Source organism: Neomonachus schauinslandi, chromosome X (assembly GCF_002201575.2).
Source record: "Neomonachus schauinslandi chromosome X, ASM220157v2, whole genome shotgun sequence".
Taxonomy (NCBI): domain Eukaryota; kingdom Metazoa; phylum Chordata; class Mammalia; order Carnivora; family Phocidae; genus Neomonachus; species Neomonachus schauinslandi.
The window spans coordinates 98294297-98317145 of record NC_058419.1 but is presented as its reverse complement, the minus strand read 5'-3'; the positions used below and the strand labels follow the sequence as shown (position 1 = coordinate 98317145).

The following is a 22849-nucleotide window of genomic DNA, read 5'->3' as shown; positions in this document are numbered from 1 at the left end:
CATGAAGGAGAAAGTGTTCACAGAAGAAGGGACTGAGATAGTGGCCAGTATGACCAACTTTGGTTTCAATTCCTCTCTCCCTTTCTTCCTTCCTTACTTCCATTCCTTCCATTCATTCAGTAAATATTTACTGAATATCATTGTACATCAGGGTGTATACTCTGCTCTGAGTATACAGTGATGGCTGAGTCAAAGTTAATAGATGTAAAATAAATGTAAACAATAATTATAATGCAGTTGACATAGGTTCTACATAGTAAATGCTATGAAGAAGGAAATTAGTGGCAAATCAAGCTTGTCCCCATTGATTTCTGGCCATCCAACCTAGATCATGAGAGATACAGAGATCAGGTTAATTCCAACACAAATGAACTCGATTTACACACACATTCTTCTCTCTCTCACAAGCAGGTGCAGATGCACATGCATGCAGAAACACACACGCATACACACAGTGATAAAGGGACTTTGTATCTTCTCTTAAAATTTTTTCTTAAAACTTAAGATAACTTTTTAATTTTTGACCTTGAAGTTAATTTCAGGAACTGAAAATAAATACTTTTTTTTTAAGATTTATTTATTCATTTTAGATAGAGAGAGAGTGGGAGTTGGGGGACAGGAGAGGAAAGACAGAGGGAGAGGGAGAGATTGGACCTCAAGCAGAATCCCCTCTGAGTGAAGAGCCTGACATGGGGCTCAATCCCAGGACCCGGAGATCATGACCTAAGCCGAAACCAAGAATCTGCTGCTTAACTGACTTAGCCACCCAGGCACCCCTATATACTCTTTCCATGATAATACACTAAAACAAAATTCTTTTCCATGAATTCTTATGGGAAATTTACCTGTACTTTCCTACCAAACCCTGTATTTCAATAGTCTTTCTTACTCCTATGAATAGCCATCCCATCCTGCTTGATGTTCAGGTTAAACTGTTTAAATTTTTTTTAAACTATTTTTCTCCACTCTCTCAATCTCCATATCTAGTCCATCTGTAAATTTTGTTACCTGTACTTTCCAGACTATAGCCATTTCCCTTCAGGTCCATGGCTACCAACCTGGTTCTACCTCCCCCACACACCCAACCCGGATTATGACATCATCCTCTAGCTCACCTCTCAAATTCTACGTTTACATCCTACATTATAAGTTACATTGCTTCCAGTCACTCCTTAAAACACTCAGTCTCCTAACCTACCAGGAAGCCAAAGTCTTTACAGTGGTCAATAGGTTCTACCTAATTTGTCCCGCCGCAGTACCATCTCACCTGTAATTGATAGTACTCATCCCCAGTCACTCTAAACCAGGCACCCTGGTGTCCCTGGAACACATGATCCCTCAGCAGGACTTCTGTACATGTTCTTTCTGCCTGGAATTTTGTTTCTCTTCCCTCAGGTTTCTTATATGTCCCTTTAGAGAGGTTTTCTCAGACTCCATTATACAAAATAGCACCCACCTTATTCCTCTTAGCATCCATCCATCACTATTTGAAATTCTATATTCTAAGTTTCAGAGAGAGAAAACAAGTTGACAAATAAGTACAGAGAATGTCGAAGAGTTTGCTAAATGTTTCCTTGTTCAGTTTCACTCATCTGGATCATAGGGCTGTATGATTACAGGGACATTTTTCTCTCTACTGCCATGCTTAAAATCTAGAGCACCTGACCTGTAATACATGCTCAATAAAAAATAAGTTAATGAATGTAGGCTTTCTGTGTATTTCTGTCAAAACATGTTTCCTTAAATATAAATGACTTTTTAAATGAAGGATAAGAACTTAATGCATAGACATAATATTCAAAATATTTATTCACTGCCTGACATAATAGCTGTAGAAAATTTTAATAATAAGAACAAGTTCTAACTGGGAACCTCCAAGTTCTTGGGCTCCCCTGCTAGGCCTATGGAATCATAAACTCTAGCTATGAGTCCCAGCAATCTGTTTTAGCAAGCCCTCTAGGTGATTCTGATGCAGTGTGCTAATGAGTATGCATGATATCAAACAACTACCAAAAAATGTAACCCACTTGCATCTTCATTTTAGATCCACATGTCTATTCCCAAAGTGTAAAGTATAGGCTTCATATTCAATTTTGCAGGAAGGATTAGTGGTTGTAGGGCAATCTAATTGCTCTATCATTGGCTATTGTTTTAGAAGTAAAAATTTTTCAACCAGAGGTCGAATATAAACATGATTAAACCAATATCTCATTGTTGGTCCAACCCACCCCAGCAACAATGCAATTATTCAGGAATGGCTTCATGTTCTCTCACCTCCTCCATTCTCCACTCACACAGATCTCCTTGGCCACTCACCACCTGATAGGTCAAGCTTCCTCAATTGATCCATATTTTTACATACAATTCTTAATGCCTTTATCTCCCTTTAATTTGTCATTGTGTGGACAACTTCAGATTAAATGTCACCTCTTCAAAAAGCTGTCATTCTCTCTAAGCAATTAGTCATTCTTTCTTCTGTTTCCATGACATGTGTATTATATTAAAGGCCATATTTATTTGTTTATATAATTGTTTCTTCCCTCAGATGATAATCTTTTAGAGAAGAAAAACCATGTTGTATTGTGCCTCTTACAGTATATACGACTATGCCTGCTACATAGTTGGCACTCAATAGATATTTGTTGACTCTTGGAAGGTTAGTTTAGCAACCATATATCTCTGGTGGGATGGTACCAGAGTGCCAACTATTCTTCCTGAAATTAAAATAAATCATGAAATTCAATATATGTTGTCTTGCTAGAAAGTTATGCTGAGCCCTAAGACAGAATAAATCAGATAACTAATGCATTTGCTTATCAGCTACAGAATATTTTTTCCCTAGGAACAATCATGCTAATTGGTAAATATTTACATTTTCCAGCTAAATATGCTTGCCACTGAGACCATTCTATACTATATAGGTAGAGCAATCAACAATTCCAATTTTCTCATAAGATATTTCAGAACACAATAACTTAAAGAGCAAAACATGTATACCTTCTAAAACTACCTAGTTATTAAGAGCTCAGTAACAGTGGGTTAACCAAGTACATATTTCTAAGAAAGATCTGCAAAATAAACAATAAATTATTTGTCTTTCATTAAAAATAGTGAGACCTATCACAATTCAATTTTCCTTTCACTAACTGAATGATATTCTTTGTTACTTGGGTACTTTGCAAAGATTAGATTCAAGAAAACATTCAACAGAATGGTTCTCAGTGGATTAGACCATTAGCATAATTATCTAAATTACAAACACAGACACATCACTCTAGAAGTCATCTTAACATCTAGCATAGATGTTAGGGAGTCCACAATGCCAGTAGGGCAGTAGTTCATATTTCTTACAAAATTATTTAAATAAATATTTAAATTCTCTCTTACACACAATAATTTGTGATTTGTAGAAATAAAAATTAATAATAATAAATAAAAATACTCACAATTTAGATAATTATATTGATAACTAGATTATGTCACTCACCAAAACTCAGCAAGTGCATGTATTAACGTTTAATTTATTGGAAATCATTTGGAAACAATCAATTAAAAACCTTTCTCAACAATGGTTGAATTTTGGGGTTACCAAACATCTAAGGTAGATTATAAAGCATCTGTTGGTATTGCAAGCATTAAACACTTGCACCATTCTCAAGTTTTCAATGTCCTCAAACCCCCTCAACATTTCTCACAAAACTTATCAATTTTGGGATGAATCCTGAGAAAAATGCAGCACTTTGTAGATGGAGTAGTTGTCACAATAGTAACGGATATGGAAATCTCATGGGTTTCAGAGTCTAATTTCTTGGGTTTCACCTTCATCTCTTCCATTTACCATGAGCAAGCTACCTACACTCACATTTAGCTCATCTTGAATACTATCTCATGAAGTCACTAGAGCAACTAAACATAAAATATAATCCAAGGGTAAGGGGTGCCTGGGTGGCTCAGTTGGTTAAGAGACTGCCTTCAGCTCAGGTCATGATCCCAGGGTCCTGGGACCAAGCCCCACATCAGGCTCCCTGCTCGGCGGGAAGCCTGCTTCTCCCTCTCCCACTCCCCCTGCTTGTGTTCCCTCTCTCACTGTCTCTCTCTCTCTGTCAATTAAATAAATAAAATCTTTTAAAAATAAAAATTAAAAAAAAACCCAAGGGTAATTAATATGAGAATATATAGGAAGAAAAAAGTTCCTAATCTTCACAATTTCTGAAATGAGGATGTCTGTAGTTTTCTGTACCAATATTCATCTCACCAAAACAACTGTACCCAATAATTCAACTGTTACCAAAGCCTTGTATGGGCTGTGTTGGGGCTCAGGGAAGGTTTCCCTAAGATATACCATGGTGGCATATAGTTATTTTGAATTAAAGCTGCTTAAGAAAGAATGAGAGCAAGAACACTCTGACCTTCCTTTGTCCCCTAAAAGCAGGAAATAAATCTCTCATGTAAAAGTTATCTTCCCTGTACCAAGAGGTAAAGAGATGTTCTTAACATCAGAGACAGGGAATTCAGGGCTAAAGATAGCCAAACTTTGGAAAGAGCCAAGATTTCCATCAACAGATGAATGGATAAAGAAGATGTGGTATATATATACAATGGAATATTATGCAGCCATCAAAAAAACATGAAATCTTGCCATTTGCAACGACGTGGATGGAACTAGAGGGTATTATGCCAAGTGAAATAAGTCAATCAGAGCAAGACAAGTATCATATGATCTCACTGATATGAGGAATTCTTAATCTCAGGAAACAAACTGAGGGTTGCTGGAGTGGTGGAGGGTGGGAAGCATGGGGTGGCTGGGTGATAGACATTGGGGAAGGTATGTGCTATGGTGAGCACTGTGAATTGTTAAGACTGATGAATCACGGACCTGTACCTCTGAAACAAATAATACATTCTATGTCTAAAAAAAAAAAAGAAGATAGTAGGAAGGGAAAAATGGGGGGGGAATCAGAGGGGGAGACGAACCATGAGAGACTGTGGACTCTGAGAAACAAAACGAGGGCTCTAGAGGGGAGGGGGGGTGGGGGGATGGGTTAGCCTGGTGATGGGTATTAAGGAGGGCACATATTAAATGGAGCACTGGGTGTTATTTGCAAACAATGAATCATGGAACACTTCATCTAAAACTAATGATGTAATGTATGGGGATTAACATAAGAATAAAAAAACTAATGATGTAATGTACGGTGATTAACATAACAATAAAAAATTTTTAAAAACCTAAAAAAAAAAACTAATGATGTAATGTATGGTGACTAACGTAACATAATAAAATTAAATTAAAAAAAGCTATATAAACAAGAGGCTATATAAACAAACCTTGTTACTTTTACTAATTTACCACCTCAACCCCAATTCTGTAGAATTCCTTACCAATTGAAGCTCCCAAACATAGGTTTTCATTATCCTGTCAGTTCCTTTGTCTAAAATGTATAAAAGCTGCAGGCCTTGGTCATTTCTTTGGATCTCAGTTTTATCATTGGTCTTCCCTGTGCATGTAATTTACCTTTTTTTTCCTCCTGTTAATCTGTCTCATATCAATTTAATTCTTAGACCAGCCAGAAGAACACAGAAGGTCAAAGAAAAATTTTCTCCCCAATAGCTGCTTATCATGATCCAGAGATATAGTGCACTCCCCTTCATCTTCTATAGTAATCTAATTCTTTCTGGTATCAAATAGTAGGGAGAAACAGGAAGCCAGGGGCATAATGGTGATTTTATATATACGATGACCCTCCCATGACACAATAGTTCTAATCTATCACCTCTGTTAAATCAAGCCCTTTGAGTAGAAGTCCTATATAAATTTGTTAGTTATGTGTAAGTTTCAAACTGATACAGAGGAAATGTATACATACTATTACCTCTATCACTGAAACAATGTTTTCCTTCTAAGTCTCATTATCTTCCTTTTGCATAATGAAACTGTTTGATTCATTTTAAACTGAGTGTGTGTCCATGTCTGTTTGTGTGTATGTGTGTGTGGGAGCATGGATTGGCATAGAGAGTGTAGCAGGATAATAAAACATAAATAAATGTTCTATCCTCCCTGTTCCATCCAAAGAAAGTAGCCAAAACCATGTTCAAGAAAGAAGTGAGCTGGCATCCAAGAAAATTTCATAAATATACAATTCCTTCAATTCAGCAAATATACTACCCAGTAACAAAAATGGCAATATTTTATGTTTATGTTTTAATATTTATAAAGCTCTTTTAATATGTTTTCTTATAAAGTAGACATGGACATACAAGGAAAACAAAAAGAATTTTTTATTTTATGTTTACCTTTCTTTCCAAAATGAATTCAAGTGTGGATATAATGATTTCCTCTAAGGCTTCATGATAGAGAACTGTGTAAAGAAGCCTGGTTTACTGACTCACGGTTTTGGTGTTAATTTGCATGACATCATGCTTATCATGCTGGCTAGGATATAAATAATGATAAATTCTTGGGAAAAGTATGTTACACCAGTTAATTCTATCTTGTGTTATCATTATCCCAAGAGGGTAAAATCTGGCTTTTTAGGTATAGGTACGTATGTTGTGGCAATGAAGACATAAATGTGTTATCATATCATAGGCCATTGTGAAGTTCATAGACAAAATTAATTACACATTTCTACTTCATTTAAATAAAATACCCAAGCTGTCTACTACTTTTGGAAGAATCATACAGAAAAGTGTAGCTAGAGTATAAAGATAAAGATAATCACTAAATCCAATGTAGGATCAAAACAATCATATAACTCATTGGGAGATGCTTTAAATCTTTCAGTTGATCTAGTAGTAAATATTTTCCCCCACAGATTGCTTTTTCTCTAACACAAACATCAAGCAAGTTTTATGACAAAATTATTTTTGGTCATAATTTCAAGTGTACTTTCCTTAAATAAGTTTGTGTTCTTCTTATGTAAATTATATTTGTCATAAACAGTAAACATTTTTTACTACAAAAATTTTTCACCAAATATCTACAAATTACATGAAAAGAATACTTACCTTGAATTAATCTTACATAGCAATGGCTTTGTGTTTATGTGGAGATAAAAAATGTTTGTTTATCTTTATAGAATAGATGTGATAAATCATATTCTAGTAAGAATTTTTGGAATTGAAGGTTAGTAGAAGACTTATTTTGAAGAAGAGATAGGGTCTATTTTAAAATGGTACTAGGAAAGTGGAAAAATCAGTTGGATTTACTACAAAGATACATTTGGCTTCATAAGCCAAATAAAGCCACAATAAGGCTTTATTTAATCATATTTCCCCCCCTAAATATCCCTTATGTAACTTTACATCAAAACAGGGAACTAGGGGCGCCTGGGTGGCTCAGCTGGTTAAACCACTGCCTTCGGCTCAGGTCACGATCCTGGAGTCCCAGGATCGAGCCCCGCATCGGGCTCCCTGCTCAGCAGGGAGTCTGCTTCTCCCTCTGACCCTCCCCCCTCGCATGTGCTCTGTCTCTCATTCTCTCTCTCTCAAATAAATAAATAAAAATTAAAAAAAAAAAAACAACCAGGGAACTACTTTGCAGTCTCTTTTTATTTTACAAATATTATATAAATGAATGTGTGTGAGCCTCACTGTTAAACATTTTAAGTCATCCTATTCATTTTTATTATCGTTTGTGTGTGTTTCTCTTTGACTAATTTACCACACAGATGATAGTTTTTCATTGCTTTTTCTTTTTTTAAAGTCTTCTTCAACACATTCTTTTTCATTCAAAATTATTCCTCTTTCCTTAAACTTAGCATATACTTAATTTCTGTACTATTGTCCAAAATGCATTTAGTATATTTAGTTAGTGCACTGGTACTGATCACTGGGGTTACAAAGAGAACATATATTCCTGCCTTCAGTGGTTTCCAATTATCTCAGTGAAGAGTGTTTTGCTCTTTGATGATCTTTCCTTTAGAGTCTCTTGGGCAGTACAGCTTTCTTCACCCAAGTTTTCAGATTCACTCTAGCCCGGAGTACTGCCCCCTCTGCTACTCCATTTAGCAATTATCCAGTATCTCCCAAACGTGTAGGTTCCATGAGATCTGAAGATTCAACTTAAACTAATCTTGTGTCTCCTACAGGCCTGGAATTCTGCTGAATGCCATGTTATAACACAATAAACATGTTCAAAGTGACATATCTCAGCTATGTTTATCTTTTGGTATCATCAATGGGCTTAAACTGAATCAATTAGCTTTTTCTTAATTCTCAAAAGTATATACAAAAATTTAGTCATCACTTGAAGTCTTGACAAGAAAAAAATCAGATAACATGGAAAATATATTTTCAGGTTTTCTAAATGAAAAATCAACACACACATATATAAATTTTATCTCTAAATACTTTTTCCTCTGTCTTTATAAACATTTATTTCTATTCCTGACACCTACTATATGCCCAAATATGAAGCTTTGGTGGCTCTCCTGATCCAATTTTAATAGGCTGAGGAAGAACATTTATAAAATAAATGAAATAAGTAGAAGTTGGATTTGAAGGTGGGGATACTTACGAAAAAACAGTCAATGCACTCATGCATGTAATTATTTCTCAGCCTTTAAAATATGGGCACTCATAAGGGTAGGGAAAAATTGCTCTAAGGCAGTGCCAACAATGTATTCAAAGAAGACAGCATATCAAACTATGGTTTATATATTAGCATGTGAGTTGTGGTAAATGATACTTGAAATGTCAATGTATAGAGAGTAATGACCTATTTAGATCTGTGGGAATAAGAATTTGCAGTATTTGTCTCAGTTATATCTACACACCTTATTAAAACAACTCATTGGTTTAATTCAAAGATTCAGAGTATTATGTCACATTTATTATTTCAAAAAATTCTCTTTATGATTCTGATTTGTCTGTATATTTGTTTGAAAGCTTGTATCTATTGCCTGTTTCGAACTTCCAAAATTAAGAAGATTTTAATGAGACCAATAGATACAGCAGTTAAAACATATACATCCATCTAGTAAATATTCTGGGAATTAGGAATTCCTATTGTACATATTTATGAGTTTAGTTTTCATTTCTTCTCCTTCATTAGTGTTACAATTTTTTAAATTATTTCTACTCACTTCATTCAAAAAAAGTTGAGATTTTTAAAATACGTGTTCCTTTTTTATGGTTATTGTTTAAAGTTCTGTAATGGCTAACTGAACATGATAAAAAAATAAAGTTCTGTAATAGCAATTTATTAATTGTTAATTCAGTAAGTAAATATAAATGAAATTTGCTTAGTTAAAATTCAGTAACATAACTTCTTGCTAATATGTTAAAGACTACCTGGCAAAATTCTGCTATCAAATACCACAAACAATGGATGATACTTGAAAACCTTTTGTAATAGTAATGGGAGCACTTTTTATACTGCATCTCCCAGTGGATTGTTTTGGATTCATTACCAAAACTTTTATAAAATAAGACAGACCCATGGAGAGAGTGATCCACATCTATTAAGACTGTCAGGCACTGTGGTAGGAATTTTCACATATCTTGACCCTGTTAATCCTCACAATCACATGAAATAACCATTATCAGCCATTTTTGCCTCTCTTAAAGCTTGAATATAGGGACCATATTTTATCAGCTTTATATCTCCATTATCGGGAGTTGATTCTTTAGGCAGACACTCAATATATATGTGTACACATATACATGATTGTATAAAAATGATTCACAAAGCATTTGATTTGCCCAAATTCAGAGTTAATTAAATGCAAATCCAAGTCTTTCTAACCTCAAAATGTATATAAACCTCCTTACATGGTACTCTTAATGCTAGTTTTCAAGGTAAGAATATTTTACTCTGTGTTCACATATAATTATCCAGAGTTGTGCTGTCTATGGATAATAAATTAAGTTGCATGTGTAAAATAAATAAATATTATTAATAGTATGGGTTGATGCCTGCAGAAAAAGAGGATAACCTTCTTATCTTAAATTATTTGACACATGCCCTAAGTGATAGGGGCCAAATAGACCCAAGGCAGCTATATCAGTTTTTTCTGAACTAGGAAAGACTGAGAAGGACAAAAATATTGTCACTTTCAGACAGTAAAAGACTGAGAAGGACAAAAATATTATCACTTTCAGACAGTAAAAATTCCTCATATCTTCTGCTAATGTGTGACATATACTAGCTACTTGGTGGAAGATTGTGGCTATAATCCTTGGATGACTGATGTAATTGAAGAAACTCATATTATCATTAAGATTCAAAGATGCATTTTGTCTAATTAAATAATTTCTCTTTACATATATTCTACAGCTTCTTCCTTAATTAAAAGTCAACATAATGTTCCCAAATTTGCACAGCTAAAACAATGACACTACGATAAAAAACAATATGGACATTTAAATTTACACAGGTACATAGTTCATTTTGAAAATCAGTCACTTACCTTATATCTTAAAGAGAAGTATCAAAATATTCTTACCTTAGAAAACTGTGCATTTATCCATTTTGTGAATGTTTTCTTTTGAACATCTTCTCTTTCATCTATAACGTAAAATTTAAAAAAGATTCAAGAGTTAAGAAAGAATTCTGAATATCATATTTTACAACCAAAATAACTCTCAATTATTACATATCAATGTTATTTTATATTTGGTATTAAATTAATTGATAATGAAATTAAACATAAGTGATATTGGTATTGGGCATCTAAACTAAAAATGAGATGTCTAAAATAATTGATACAGTCAAATCTATGCTCATTCAAATATTCTATAAAGCCATTACAGAAGAGTAGTTTCATCTGAATAAAGGAAATATTACTTATCCTCCTATGGTGAACAGATACTCTAGCATAATCAGAAGAGCCTATTATCTGTTTTTTCTTCTGAAAAAGTATTCCTGAGCTTTTCCTCTTACACCCTTCCCAGTCCATGTAAAAATGATTTTCCCCTCTTTTGCAATACCTCCATACTCTAACATGGGCCCCCAGCATAACCTCCTCCCATTATAGGAGAGGTTTCCTGATGATCAGGAGTATGGTTTTGCATCCCAAAACCTAGCATTGTCTGCACAAACTAAGAGTTCAGCAAATATTTGATAAACATGCAAATGCTTTAGAGGAGGGGGGATCTTACAACTCCAAAATTTTTAGTAATTCTTTTCATCCAAAAGTCAGGAAATTTCAAATCAAAATGCAAATGACACCCTTCATGGATTACTCATGGATTACATATAAACACTCAAAAGAAAAATCTCCAAGGACTTCTTACACCAAGAGATTATGGTGGAAAATTATTAAGAAACAGCTTCACAGAATTCATGCTTCTAAAAATTATCTCTTTTTTTTTCAAGTTGGAAATGAGCATGGAGTTAAATGGGCAGAAAAATAATCAATCTTGATTAATGGAAATCCTTCTTTAAAGCCAAAGCCTACCTTTAAATTACTGTAAATGCAATCATATTAATTAATGTTCAATAAATGAGTGCATCTGAGAGAGACTTAAAATGGAGAGGTTTTATATTTTATTTACACTGAGTCAAAAGAACCCTTATTGAAATGTCCTGACAAAATAACCTCATTTGCTCTCGGATTCTTTTTCAGCAGTAAATCTCAACTGCTTTTCCTGAAAACAGATGATCCATAGTAAAGAATCATTTTCCCATGACAAATGTATCCACGTACTAAGAAAATCTGTTTATCGTTAAAGGACATTATTAATCTATAAGTAGATACTCTTAAGTGATATGAAATAACAGCAGATAAATAATAAACCTAAAACTGTTCTAGAAGAGAAAATTTTACTTAGCATCACAATATACTTTCTTCTTATTTAATTGTGTGAGTCCCACAAACTATACTGCATGTGGCCAAATATCAGCATTACCCATACAGTACAGGATAAATCATAGCTACCATATGGAAGTTTTTTCTTTGTTGACAGTGTGAATCAATAAAAATAGATAGTAATAGCTTCTGAAACACGTCTAGCCTTTTGTTAATATACTTCCCTAAATTCAATACTACCCTTTTGATAATAATAAAATAAATAAACAGAACATTTCAAATGGTCAACTTTTTAAAAAAAATTTTTTAAAAGATTTTATTTATTTATTTATTTGACAGAGAGAGAGAGAGAGCACAAGCAGGGCGAATGGCAGGCAGAAGAAGAGGAGCCCAATGTGGGACTCGATCCCAGGAGCCTGGGATCACTACCTGAGCCGAAGGCAGAGGCTTAACCAAGTGAGCCACCCAGGCACCCCTCAAAAGGTCAACTTTTAACCATTTTCATGGACTTGCTGCAGGGAGACTTGCCAGTACATTAATTTCTCAATGATAGATACACATTTTCCTATGTTAATGATATTATTTGCAACTCAACTTATTTTTTTCCTACATGTGCATGCAAATCCTATCAGACATGGGAGTGTAAATGAGTCATTTGAAAGCACACATTTAAAGGTTGTAAAACATGCCCAACCATCTTCACTAAAAGTCGAATAGGAAGACATTTGAAGAGATGTGTTTCACGTAAAAGTAGGTAGTAAAGCAATATTTTTATTGGTTTCAATTATATATACAAAGACCTTGAAGGCAGGAGGGAAACCTTGACATTATGTGCAAAATAGTATGTATCTATTGTGTCAATAATACTGAAGGCGAATTTTGTCATATAAATATCTCACTAGGTCTTTTTTATTTCTTTCGCTTTTTTTTTTTATTTAAGATTTTTATTTATTTGACAGAGAGACACAGCGAGAGAGGGAACACAAGCAGAGGGAGTGGGAGAGGGAGAAGCAGGCTTCCCGCCGAGCAGGGAGCCCGATGCGGAGCTCGATCCCAGGACCCTGGGATCATGACCTGAGCCGAAGGCAGCCGCTTAACGACTGAGCCACCCAGGCGCCCCTCTTTTGCTTTTAATACAATAAAAATACACCTTTAATGAATTACCTACTTATGTATTATTTTGCTATATAACATTTGTTTTCTTGAACATGATAAATATTAATATAACTGGCTTTATTATCATTATAAAATGTATATCATTTATTAGTGTCTTATTGTTTAGAGCTGTTTCACATGTCATCTCAATCCATAGGTAGTTTGCCATTTTATCCATTAAAAAAATACAAGCTCAGAAGGAATAAGGCTAGTAAGTGACACAGATGAACCTGATATAGATTATTTGAATCAAAATCCATGGCTTTTCATGTTAACCAGTTCACATTATATTTGCATAGATAATATGGAATGGCATAAAATAATTAAAGTCATAAAAGTTGAATGTATTAACACAAATACAAAATAACCATGATTTTAGAGCCTCTATTTTAAACCCAAGGAATTCCATGTATGCTGTAATCAATGTGAATGACATCCTGGAATTTTATAGTCTACAGCCTGAATGTCTACATGGATTTATCCAGATTTATCCAGATTGGAAAACTGAACCATCCTTAAGATGTTAGATAATTCATTTGTTAATATTTTAAATAATAATATTCTTATATTTACTAGTTGATATTTAGTGCTCAATTTTGCCATAGATTAACCTTATGGAAATTTTTTTAAATAATTAAATTCATTAAGAGAAATATTAATTTTAAAATTAATTAATATTTTAAAAATCACCCCAAAGTTGTGTGTCTACTCATTACAATCCCCATAAACATGTATTTTACATAGCCACAATAATATTCTGCCTTTTAAAGCTTATTTTATCATAAATATCATATGGGCTACCATTTCTTTTCGTTTGCTATGAGAGATTCCACTGTAATGAACATCTTCATGCACTCTCTTTCAGTTTCTGGTGTATAATTGTCCCAGAATAAATTACTGGGTCAGCATTAAAAAAAAAAAAACAACAACTTTTATGGCTTTTACTAAATGTTGTCATATTGCTTTCCCAATGGCCATACCAATTTTTAGTGGTACTAGAAAGAATAAGGTTATGCTGCTGATAGGAGTTTTGTTGCTTTCATTTTTAAAGTGATTGCTGCTTTATTAGATATAAGGAGATAGTTGATGCTCATCTTAATTTGAATCTGTTTGATTACTAATGAAGTAGGACATGTTTTCAAAATTTATTCTGCATGTTTCTACTTTTGTCAAAATACTTGTTTATATCCTCTGCTCATGTATCTATTGAGCGCTTGATATTTTACAATTAATTGGAATGAGATTATAAATCAGTTCTTAAATATTTCAAGTTGTGGACTCCATTTGATTATCTGATAAAAATAATGATCTCTCTATATATAAAAAATGCCTATGTGGACATATTTACACACAGTTTCATGGGGTTCACTGACTTCTCTGCAGAAGGTTCTATTACTATGAAATCCCAAGTTAAAAATCAGAATTATAAATTAAGCTACTTGTTCTTAGTCAGTGAATGAATATATATTCCCAAGTGGTCATATTTCTTTTAATTTTCATTTCATTTTTATTATGCTAAATTTTTACGTATTTATTTTTTTAAAAGATTTTATTTATTTGACAGAGAGAGAGAGAGCACAAGCAGGGGGAGTGGGAGAGGGAGAAGCAGGCTCCCCACTGAGCAGGGAGCCCAAAGTGGGGCTCGATCCCATGACCCTGAGATCATGACCCGAGCCGAAGGCAGACGCCTAACAGAATGAGCCACCCTGGCACCCCATATACTTTTATATATTTAGATCTATCTATTTCCATTATTTCTCATATAACTTAAAAGTTGACGCCTTTATTTATTTATTTTTAAAGATTTATCTATTTATTTGAGAGAGAGAAAGAGAGAGCATGAAGGCGGACAGGGCAGAAAGAGAGAGAGAGAAAAGCAGACTCCCTGCTGAGCGAGGAGCTTGACAGGGGGCTTGATCCCAGGACCCAGAGATCATGACCTGAGTTGAAACCAAGAGTCAGACACTCAAATGACTGAGTCACCTAGGTGCCCCTAAAAGTTGATCCTTTTAAACACAATCACATACATATCCATAGTTAATCTAAAGTTGATACACATAAACATACATATATGATAAATTGTCATAGAGCTTATAGGATTATTTCAATACTTTAATAAAATATATGTAATTATAGACACAGTCTATAGTGAGAGATATGAATGTGAAACCAACAACAAAGAGAATGAGAAAAGAATAAAGTGAAATCTGTTTTACTAGGAAATGATTATCTATATATTCCTGTCTAGTCATTTCAAAAAGCACATATTCTATTTTGTTTTCTCTAGGGTTTGTTTATAACTGATTTTCTTTTACTAATAAAAATATGCCTGAGTATATTAATGTGAGAGGTAAAGAACAAAATCTCTGTTAGAAAAATTTACTTGAAAACTGTTCCCTGGAGATGTCAAGGAGTGAAGAGCTACTACTTCATAAATTGCAAAAAGTGACCAACATTTTATTTTATTCTCTCTATGGGGAAAACTCATAAAATTAGCTTTCTACCATGACATAAAAACTGTATTTCATCTCAGAACTAATTAACCCTTTCTAATAAAGTCATTTTTTATCCAATAAATCTGGACCTTCATATTTTCTACGATTAGTGCAATGACCTTTTGCCCTGTTATTAACTTTTATATTCCTGGGTCCCTGATAAATGTAGGATAATTAAATTGCAATATTCATGATTCACAAGAGTGAGTTACTGCACAAAAATGATGTTGGCAAACTGAGAGAACATTAAATCAGGGGAACCGGCTTCCAGTCCCAGTGCAGGACTTAGAATGGTGGCCTTAGAACTACCAGAACTCAGCCTCTTTATCTGTGAAATAAAGATATTAACTGCCTTTTAACTCATGGAGCCGGTTTTAAGATGCAATGAAATCATTTGTTTACGTAGTAATTTATAGACTAATTATTTACAAAAAAATAATTATTTACAGAATGCTCAGTATCTGTTGGTCATTATAAAGGTTACTGAGAAGGTAAACAGAACTCAGTTTTTACCACAGTTTACACCCTTGTAGAATACAGACATATGATAGATAAATATTAAACATTTTATATAAGCAAGGATACATATATTCAAAGGATATTACAGGAGCACAGAGAAAGGGATATGTAGCCATATGGATGTCAGGGAAGACATTTTCTAGAAGGGGATGGCTAAGTTGAGTCTAGTAGGTGAAGCCAAAAAAAATGGAAAGAAAAAAGATGCAAAGGGAAAGATGAATCTTTAGGAGGAGATCGCAAGGCATAAGGAATACAGTAACATTGTATGATTCCACTCATAAATGTCATCTAAAAAAATGAATAAACAAACAAAAAGCAGAATCAAAACTATAAATACAGAGAACAAACTGATGGTTCCCAGAGGGGAGGAGGCTGGGCAAAATGGTAAAGGGGAGCAAGAGATACAGGCCTCCAGTTACGGAATGAGTAAGTCACAGGAATAAAAAGCAGAGCATAAAGAATACAGTCAATGATATTGTCATAGCAATATGATGGGGCAGATGGTAGCTGCACTTGTGGTCAACACAGCATAATGTATCAACTTGTCAAACCACTAGGCTGTACACCTGAAACTAATGTAACAGTGTATGCCAATTATACCAAAGGAAAAAAGGCATGCTCTTCATCGTATTTAATTCAGTTTTGCTGCACTCTAAAGTATGAAGGAGGGAGTAGCATGGGACGAAATTATAAGGAAGTTGGGAGTGAGATCATGGAGAGTCTCCAAGATATGACCCTCTATATGACAATGTGAGTGGAAGCATTGAAAAACCAAAACAAACAAACAAACAACCCAGTTATGTAAACATCACGAATTATCCTCATTACACAGGGCAGTTAATCATAATCTGTGCCAGAAAGACATTTTAAAAAATGACATTTCTTTGGGTGCTAGTTAGTATGTTAACTGAAAATCCTCATCACTTAAGTGACGCAGAAAATACAAGTTTAGAACTAGAAGGGAATATTAGAGTTGGTAACGGTTTAGAAATACATATAGTGAAGAAATACAAAGGGATATGAGTTTATTTCACTTTAAAGAGAGGACTATTCAGTAATATAGAAGAGATAACAGGGTCTCTATTCTCTGCTTCCACCAAAAATGAGAAAAAGGGAAATGAGAAATGTGGAAGATTCATGGTAAACATTAGGTAAGGTTATGTGATACTGTGGAACATTATGAAGGAAGGCCCCAAACTCAGGACATAGTTAGAAAATGGATTTATCATGTTATTAGCGTTTCAAAATGACGATGCAAAGTGGAGGACAGTAGAATGGAGAATGGCATGAAAAATGCTTTCCATTAAAACCGAGTAATAGCTTTTGATCATAGGATTACAGAATGTGAAGGCCGAAGGTGACATTCGTGGTCATTTCATAATGAGGAGGTCTAAAATAATTAAATTACTGCACAAAGAAGAGAAAAACAGTTAGTGTCAAAGAGGTTTCCTTATTTCCGGCTCACTCTACAATCAATGTAATGCAATTTTCCCTGCTCATCGCCCTACAAAAGTTGTTAATATTATCACCTATATCCTTTCTAATTTCCCAGTGACTGTCTAGATTCTAACTGTATCCCCAGCACTTAGCATAAAATATGTTACACAGTAGTGCTCAGTAAAAGTGTTTTAAGTTAATGAAGACCAGATTTACTTTTCAGACTTCTTTTTACTTTTGTTCTTTGCAGATATTAATTCCATTAACCTGTGGTAGAGAGAAAAATGGTCCTCCAAAAAGGTTCATGTTCCAATCTCCAGAATTTCTGAATAAGTTTTGTTAAAACTCATTTGTTTTACAATAAGTATTTTAAAACTCTTTGTTATGGCAAAGAGAATTAAGGTTGCAGATGGAATTAGATTTAGTAATGAGGTAATTTATGATAGGGTGACTATCTCAGGTAATCCGGCTTGGACCAATGTAATCACAGTGTGCCCTTCAAATGGGGAGAGGGCAGAATAAGAGGGACAACCTGAGAGAGAGCAGCATGACAAGGACTTGGCCCAGTGTTCCTGGTTTTGAAGATGGAAGAAGAGGGCCATGAGCCCAAGAAAGTGGGCAGCCTCCAAAATGGAAAAGATAGGAAATAGATTCTTCCCTGCAGTCTCCAGAAGACACACAGCTCTGATGGCCCTTAACTTTAGCCCAGTGAAGTCAATTTCAGACTTGATACCTGAAGAACTGTTAGATAATAGGAGTTGTTTTAAGTTGCTAAATTTGTGGTAATTTTTATAGCATCAATGGGAAACTAATACATAACATTTCCTTTTGAAGGCTATTAATTCCAGTGACAAATATATACTGATACCAACAAGGGGGTAGGAATACATCTGTGTAAAAGATAAAGTTCCTACCCTTTTGCCTTTACAGCATAGTGAGAGAAACAGACACACACAAAACAAACATACAGTGGATACATTGGTAAGTTCTTTGATAAAGAAAATACAGGGTTTTGTCAAAAGCATATAGAAAGGAACCTAACTTGAAAAAGCCAGTGCTTCCTTGATAAAGTGATAGATCTCAGCTGAGTTCTGAATGTTAATTAAGAATATAGAAGTAGACAAGGTGAAAAGGAACCTTAGGCAATAAAAAAAGCAGGTTCAACTACCAGGATATGAGAGGAGTATGTCTGTTCAAGGAACAAGAGAAGAGGAGGGGAAAGACCAAAGTGGCTGAGATGACTTTAGAAAAAAGAGAAATAATCATTAGCCAAATTAGGAAGAGACTTAAACTTTAGCCAGAAGGCAGTTAGAAACCAAAGCAGAATTTTAAGTAGGGAAACGGCAATACTGGTTTGTGTGGTTTTTTTTATTTACTTTATTTTTAAAATGATTTTATTTTTAAGGAATCTCTATACCCAATGTGGGGCTTGAACTCACAACCCTGAGATCAAGAGTTGCACTGACTGAGCTAGCCAAGGCGCCCCCAAAGAATTTTATATAATTATGTATTACATAAATATAATTGTAATCCATGGCCTGTATTGGTGAATTGCAGTGGGACTGGAGAAAGGTAAATGCAGGCAATTACCTTTAATAGGTATTACTGATAAGAACTGGTTATTAATTATATGCGGAGGTAGGGGATTTGGGAGAGGTACAGCTAATGATACTACTCAAATTGGAGTTTTGAGGTCCCAGGAAGAAGAGTATCTGTATATATAATGAGGGTATGGGAAGAATTGGGAAATATTGACTTTTGGGTGTTTTGAGACAAAAAGAAAGATACATAGTGTAGGCAATGGGATATAAGAGCCTGAAGTGCAAGAGATAAATCTGAACTGAAAATAAAGATTTGGGAGACACAAGCCAACTGGCATGTAGTAAGTGAAGCCCCTGTAGTGAATGATGCTACTAGAAAGACTGCACAAGCTTTCCAATCTTCTGAAATAGGAAATAGTTCTCCTTTCAAACAAAGGGCTGTCTCCTGATCTGTCTCATCATCTTCTTTGCCATTCACCCTGGAAATACTGGCATTGCCCCAGGGTCTTTGTCTTGGTTTACTACATTTATTCTTCCTAAACAAAGTGACTTCTAACCCCACCCCAACCACCACTGTATATGGGTACTGATGATACTGATACCTAAATCTTCATTTTTCATCTTGATTAATGTCCTAGAGTTTCACACTGACAGAGCTGACTCAAGTTAATACCTCTACTTAGATGTCCTGTAGGTACCCTAACAATATCATTCATCTTCCCAAATAAAGTCACATAATCCTTTTCTTCCTGAAAATTAATGGCTTCATCATTCATCTAGTAACCAAATAAGTAACTCTTGAGTCATTATTCAAGTTTGAGAAATGCTTGTCCTGAGGTTAAAAGCCAACTTATTTAGAATGGCAAATAAGGGCTTTTATAATTCGACCCCAAATACTTTTCTCAACTTAATATCCATCATGCCTACTGGCACTCAAACATATTCCTTACCCCTCTACCCACATACCTACCAGGTCTCCTGCAGCCACACAAGCCAAATGTCTCCATGAATAAGCCACACACTTTCTTACTTTAGTCCTTTGTTCATGCAGTCCCAAGAATGTGTCTAGAAAACTCTCACTCTTAGGATCAAGTTCAAATGTGAGGATTTTCACAATCACCTGTTGTCTGTGGCAGAACTCATCAATTCTTCTGATATACACATACACTTTAGCATTTTTTAAACTGCATCATTATTATGCGGGTGTGTGTGTGTACATATACATACAAATATTTTACTCTCTCCTATAATGGAACCCACCCATTACCCCTGTATGTGACCACACTTAGATGGGAGGACTATTATGTCTTTGTAACTCCTGGCACCCAAAATGGTGTATTCAAGCAGAAACAGATCCTTAATAAGAGTTGGTTGAATAAATCAAATGATTAATCAATACCATAATTAAATCCCAGATCTACTAAGTCCCAGGCCAATGTTTTTTCCCTCCACTTCACCATACTGCTTAAAGTGCTCTGTTAATTATAAACCTTCGGTCTTAATCATCAATTCATTTCCAAAAATATCCATGGAGCACCCACTCTGTATAAAATCACTTTTCAGTATCTTCTCCCAAAATTTGTCCTTGGGACTCCAGTATTTATTTTCATCACTATATGGAATTAAAAAAATAGGATTAGAGAATATTTCTTGCAAAAAAATCTGCCTTGACTTTTCTGGGTAAATTACATTCTGGAATATGATGAAATTGCTCTTCACTTCACCTTTCATGAATGTTGTGGCTCTCAACACCATGTAAAATGCTATGGATGACCTGTTCGATCCTTTATCCCCCTGCAAATGTTGCTTCTTTCTCATATAGGTCAACTGCTTTTTATTGTAGGGACGTGATGGACCCAGAAAATAATTTGAACAACTGTGTCAGCTCATACTGGATAAAAGTTCTCTCCCATCCCCTGCCACTTAATCATAGAATTTATGCTATATTAGCATAAATGTCCAGAACCTTACATAATCACACAATTGCATACTCATAAAAACAATAACACCATATGTATGAAAAACACAATGCAAGAATTGTAGAAATATTTTTATGTATGGTTATAGAAGTTACCATGAAACAGAACATAATAACAATGAGGAACGAGGAAGAAGTATCATATGAAAATGGAAGATAAATCAGAACTCCCAAGAGTGTACGAAAAGGTACTCGGTAGCATGACCTGGAAACTGAGCACCATTTGGTATATGGCATGAACGGTTCATTCTTGTTCCCTTCAAATTCCATTCTGACGCTAAGAAAATGTATCAGACACAATGTAGGTCAGTGATTAAATACATCCCTTCCAGCATCAAGTAGCCTGGGTTCACACCCCAGCTCCACTTCTCACTAGCTCCATGACCTTAGGCAAGTTACTTAATCCCTCTGCGTCTCATTGTGTCCATCTGCATCATGGGAATAAGAACACTGGTACAGAAATGTTAAGGCTAAATGTGAGAGACTTATGATACATATTAATACTGAAAAACTTAAAAAAATAGAGAAAACCTATAAACCTTTATTCCTAGATGTACTACCACTTTCTGGGCCAGCTGTATAAATTGCATTATCTTGTCAAAGAGACACAATTTCTAGGTGGCAGTCATATTAACAATTAGTAAGATTTTTAAAATATGATTTATAAATGTGCAGCAAATAGAGTCCTCTTGATTTGAAAGCTAAAGAAAAAATATGAAATGGTATTAGTATAAATTATATCTCCTCATATCCAGAAAAATGAAATCTGTGCTTTGCAAGAATGAATGAATGAGAACAATGAGTATTTCTGTGGGGCATTATAATTTATAAAGTGATTTCAAATATCTCATCTTGTTTGAACGTGACTATGTGGGTGTAAACTTGTTATGGGTAAAAATAAGTTACTATTAATTAGTATGCAGGCTTGAAATATGCTTTAGTAGTGTGTCACTACTTATTTTTGAAGGAAAAGATAATTTATTTTTGTAAAAACATAATAACCCTGGACTAATTATGGCAGAATAAATAAAAATAAGATCCTAAGGTCTCTGATGTAATTTGGAGGTGAAATTAATCACTTGGATACTGTTATAAGTGCTAACCAGATACCTGTTTCCATACCTCAACACAGTCCATTTTGCTTTTAAAATATTAACTTTCTCTACTAAAAAACTAAAAATAGCATTATTCCATGGTATATATTAACTATGTTATTGGACTGTAAAATAGTTCTTTGAAATAAAAAGGAAAGCAATCAGGCAAAGTGCACAACAGCCACTTCCAAATGTGTATGTCAATGAGATGCTTTATAAACAGACAAAGGCTCAAACACAGAGTCCTTTTTTGGGTGTGTTATAAAGAGATATGTAAATCACGAGATACATTTGCTACACTTGCGCTATGGAGTAAAGATTAAGAAAATGGTATAGTAGATATAGTTAATGGCTCATGCTTTACTTCCTTGGTCCAACCCCGAGTTTACCTGTAACTGCGAACAGATTCTATGATGCTGAAGATTTCCCACCTAAAGCATCCACATTTCTGCTTCTTTGCAATAAGACTTTTTCCAGATCTAGAGGAATGTAGAAGGCCCATCTGTGGTGCAGCCAAGAAGTGACAGAGATTTAATTTCCCGAGGTACAATCCTCAGTAAATGGGGGACAGAAATCAATGGATTAAAAAGCCCAGTGGAACAATTGTTGGGCATGTTCTCGAAGGCTCCTCAGGGATTACCGGGGATATTGAACTCAGAATGGCCCAGAGTAGTTCCACTATTGTCTTTTCTCCCTTCCCTGGCTTGCTTCCCACATCCTTCCTTTATGCTACCAGGGATCATTTTCCAAATGAACTACCTGTACCAGTACTTTCTCGAGTTAGCTTCCTGAGTAATTCAAACTAATCCATATGGGTACCAGTCCTAAGTTACCTGACTTGATCATGTACCATCCAGCATTAAATATCCTGTAGGCA

General features: G+C 34.7%; 1 protein-coding gene across 1 annotated transcript in view; it reads right to left on the bottom strand.

The window, feature by feature from the left end:
* The window catches only part of DMD (dystrophin), a 2077064-nt gene that overhangs the window by 1892076 nt on the left and 162139 nt on the right, over positions 1-22849 (bottom strand). Inside the window, exon 2 of the mRNA XM_021677947.1 lies at positions 10449-10510. Coding sequence (XP_021533622.1) covers positions 10449-10510 — 62 coding nt within the window. The remainder of the gene's footprint in view (positions 1-10448; positions 10511-22849) is intronic.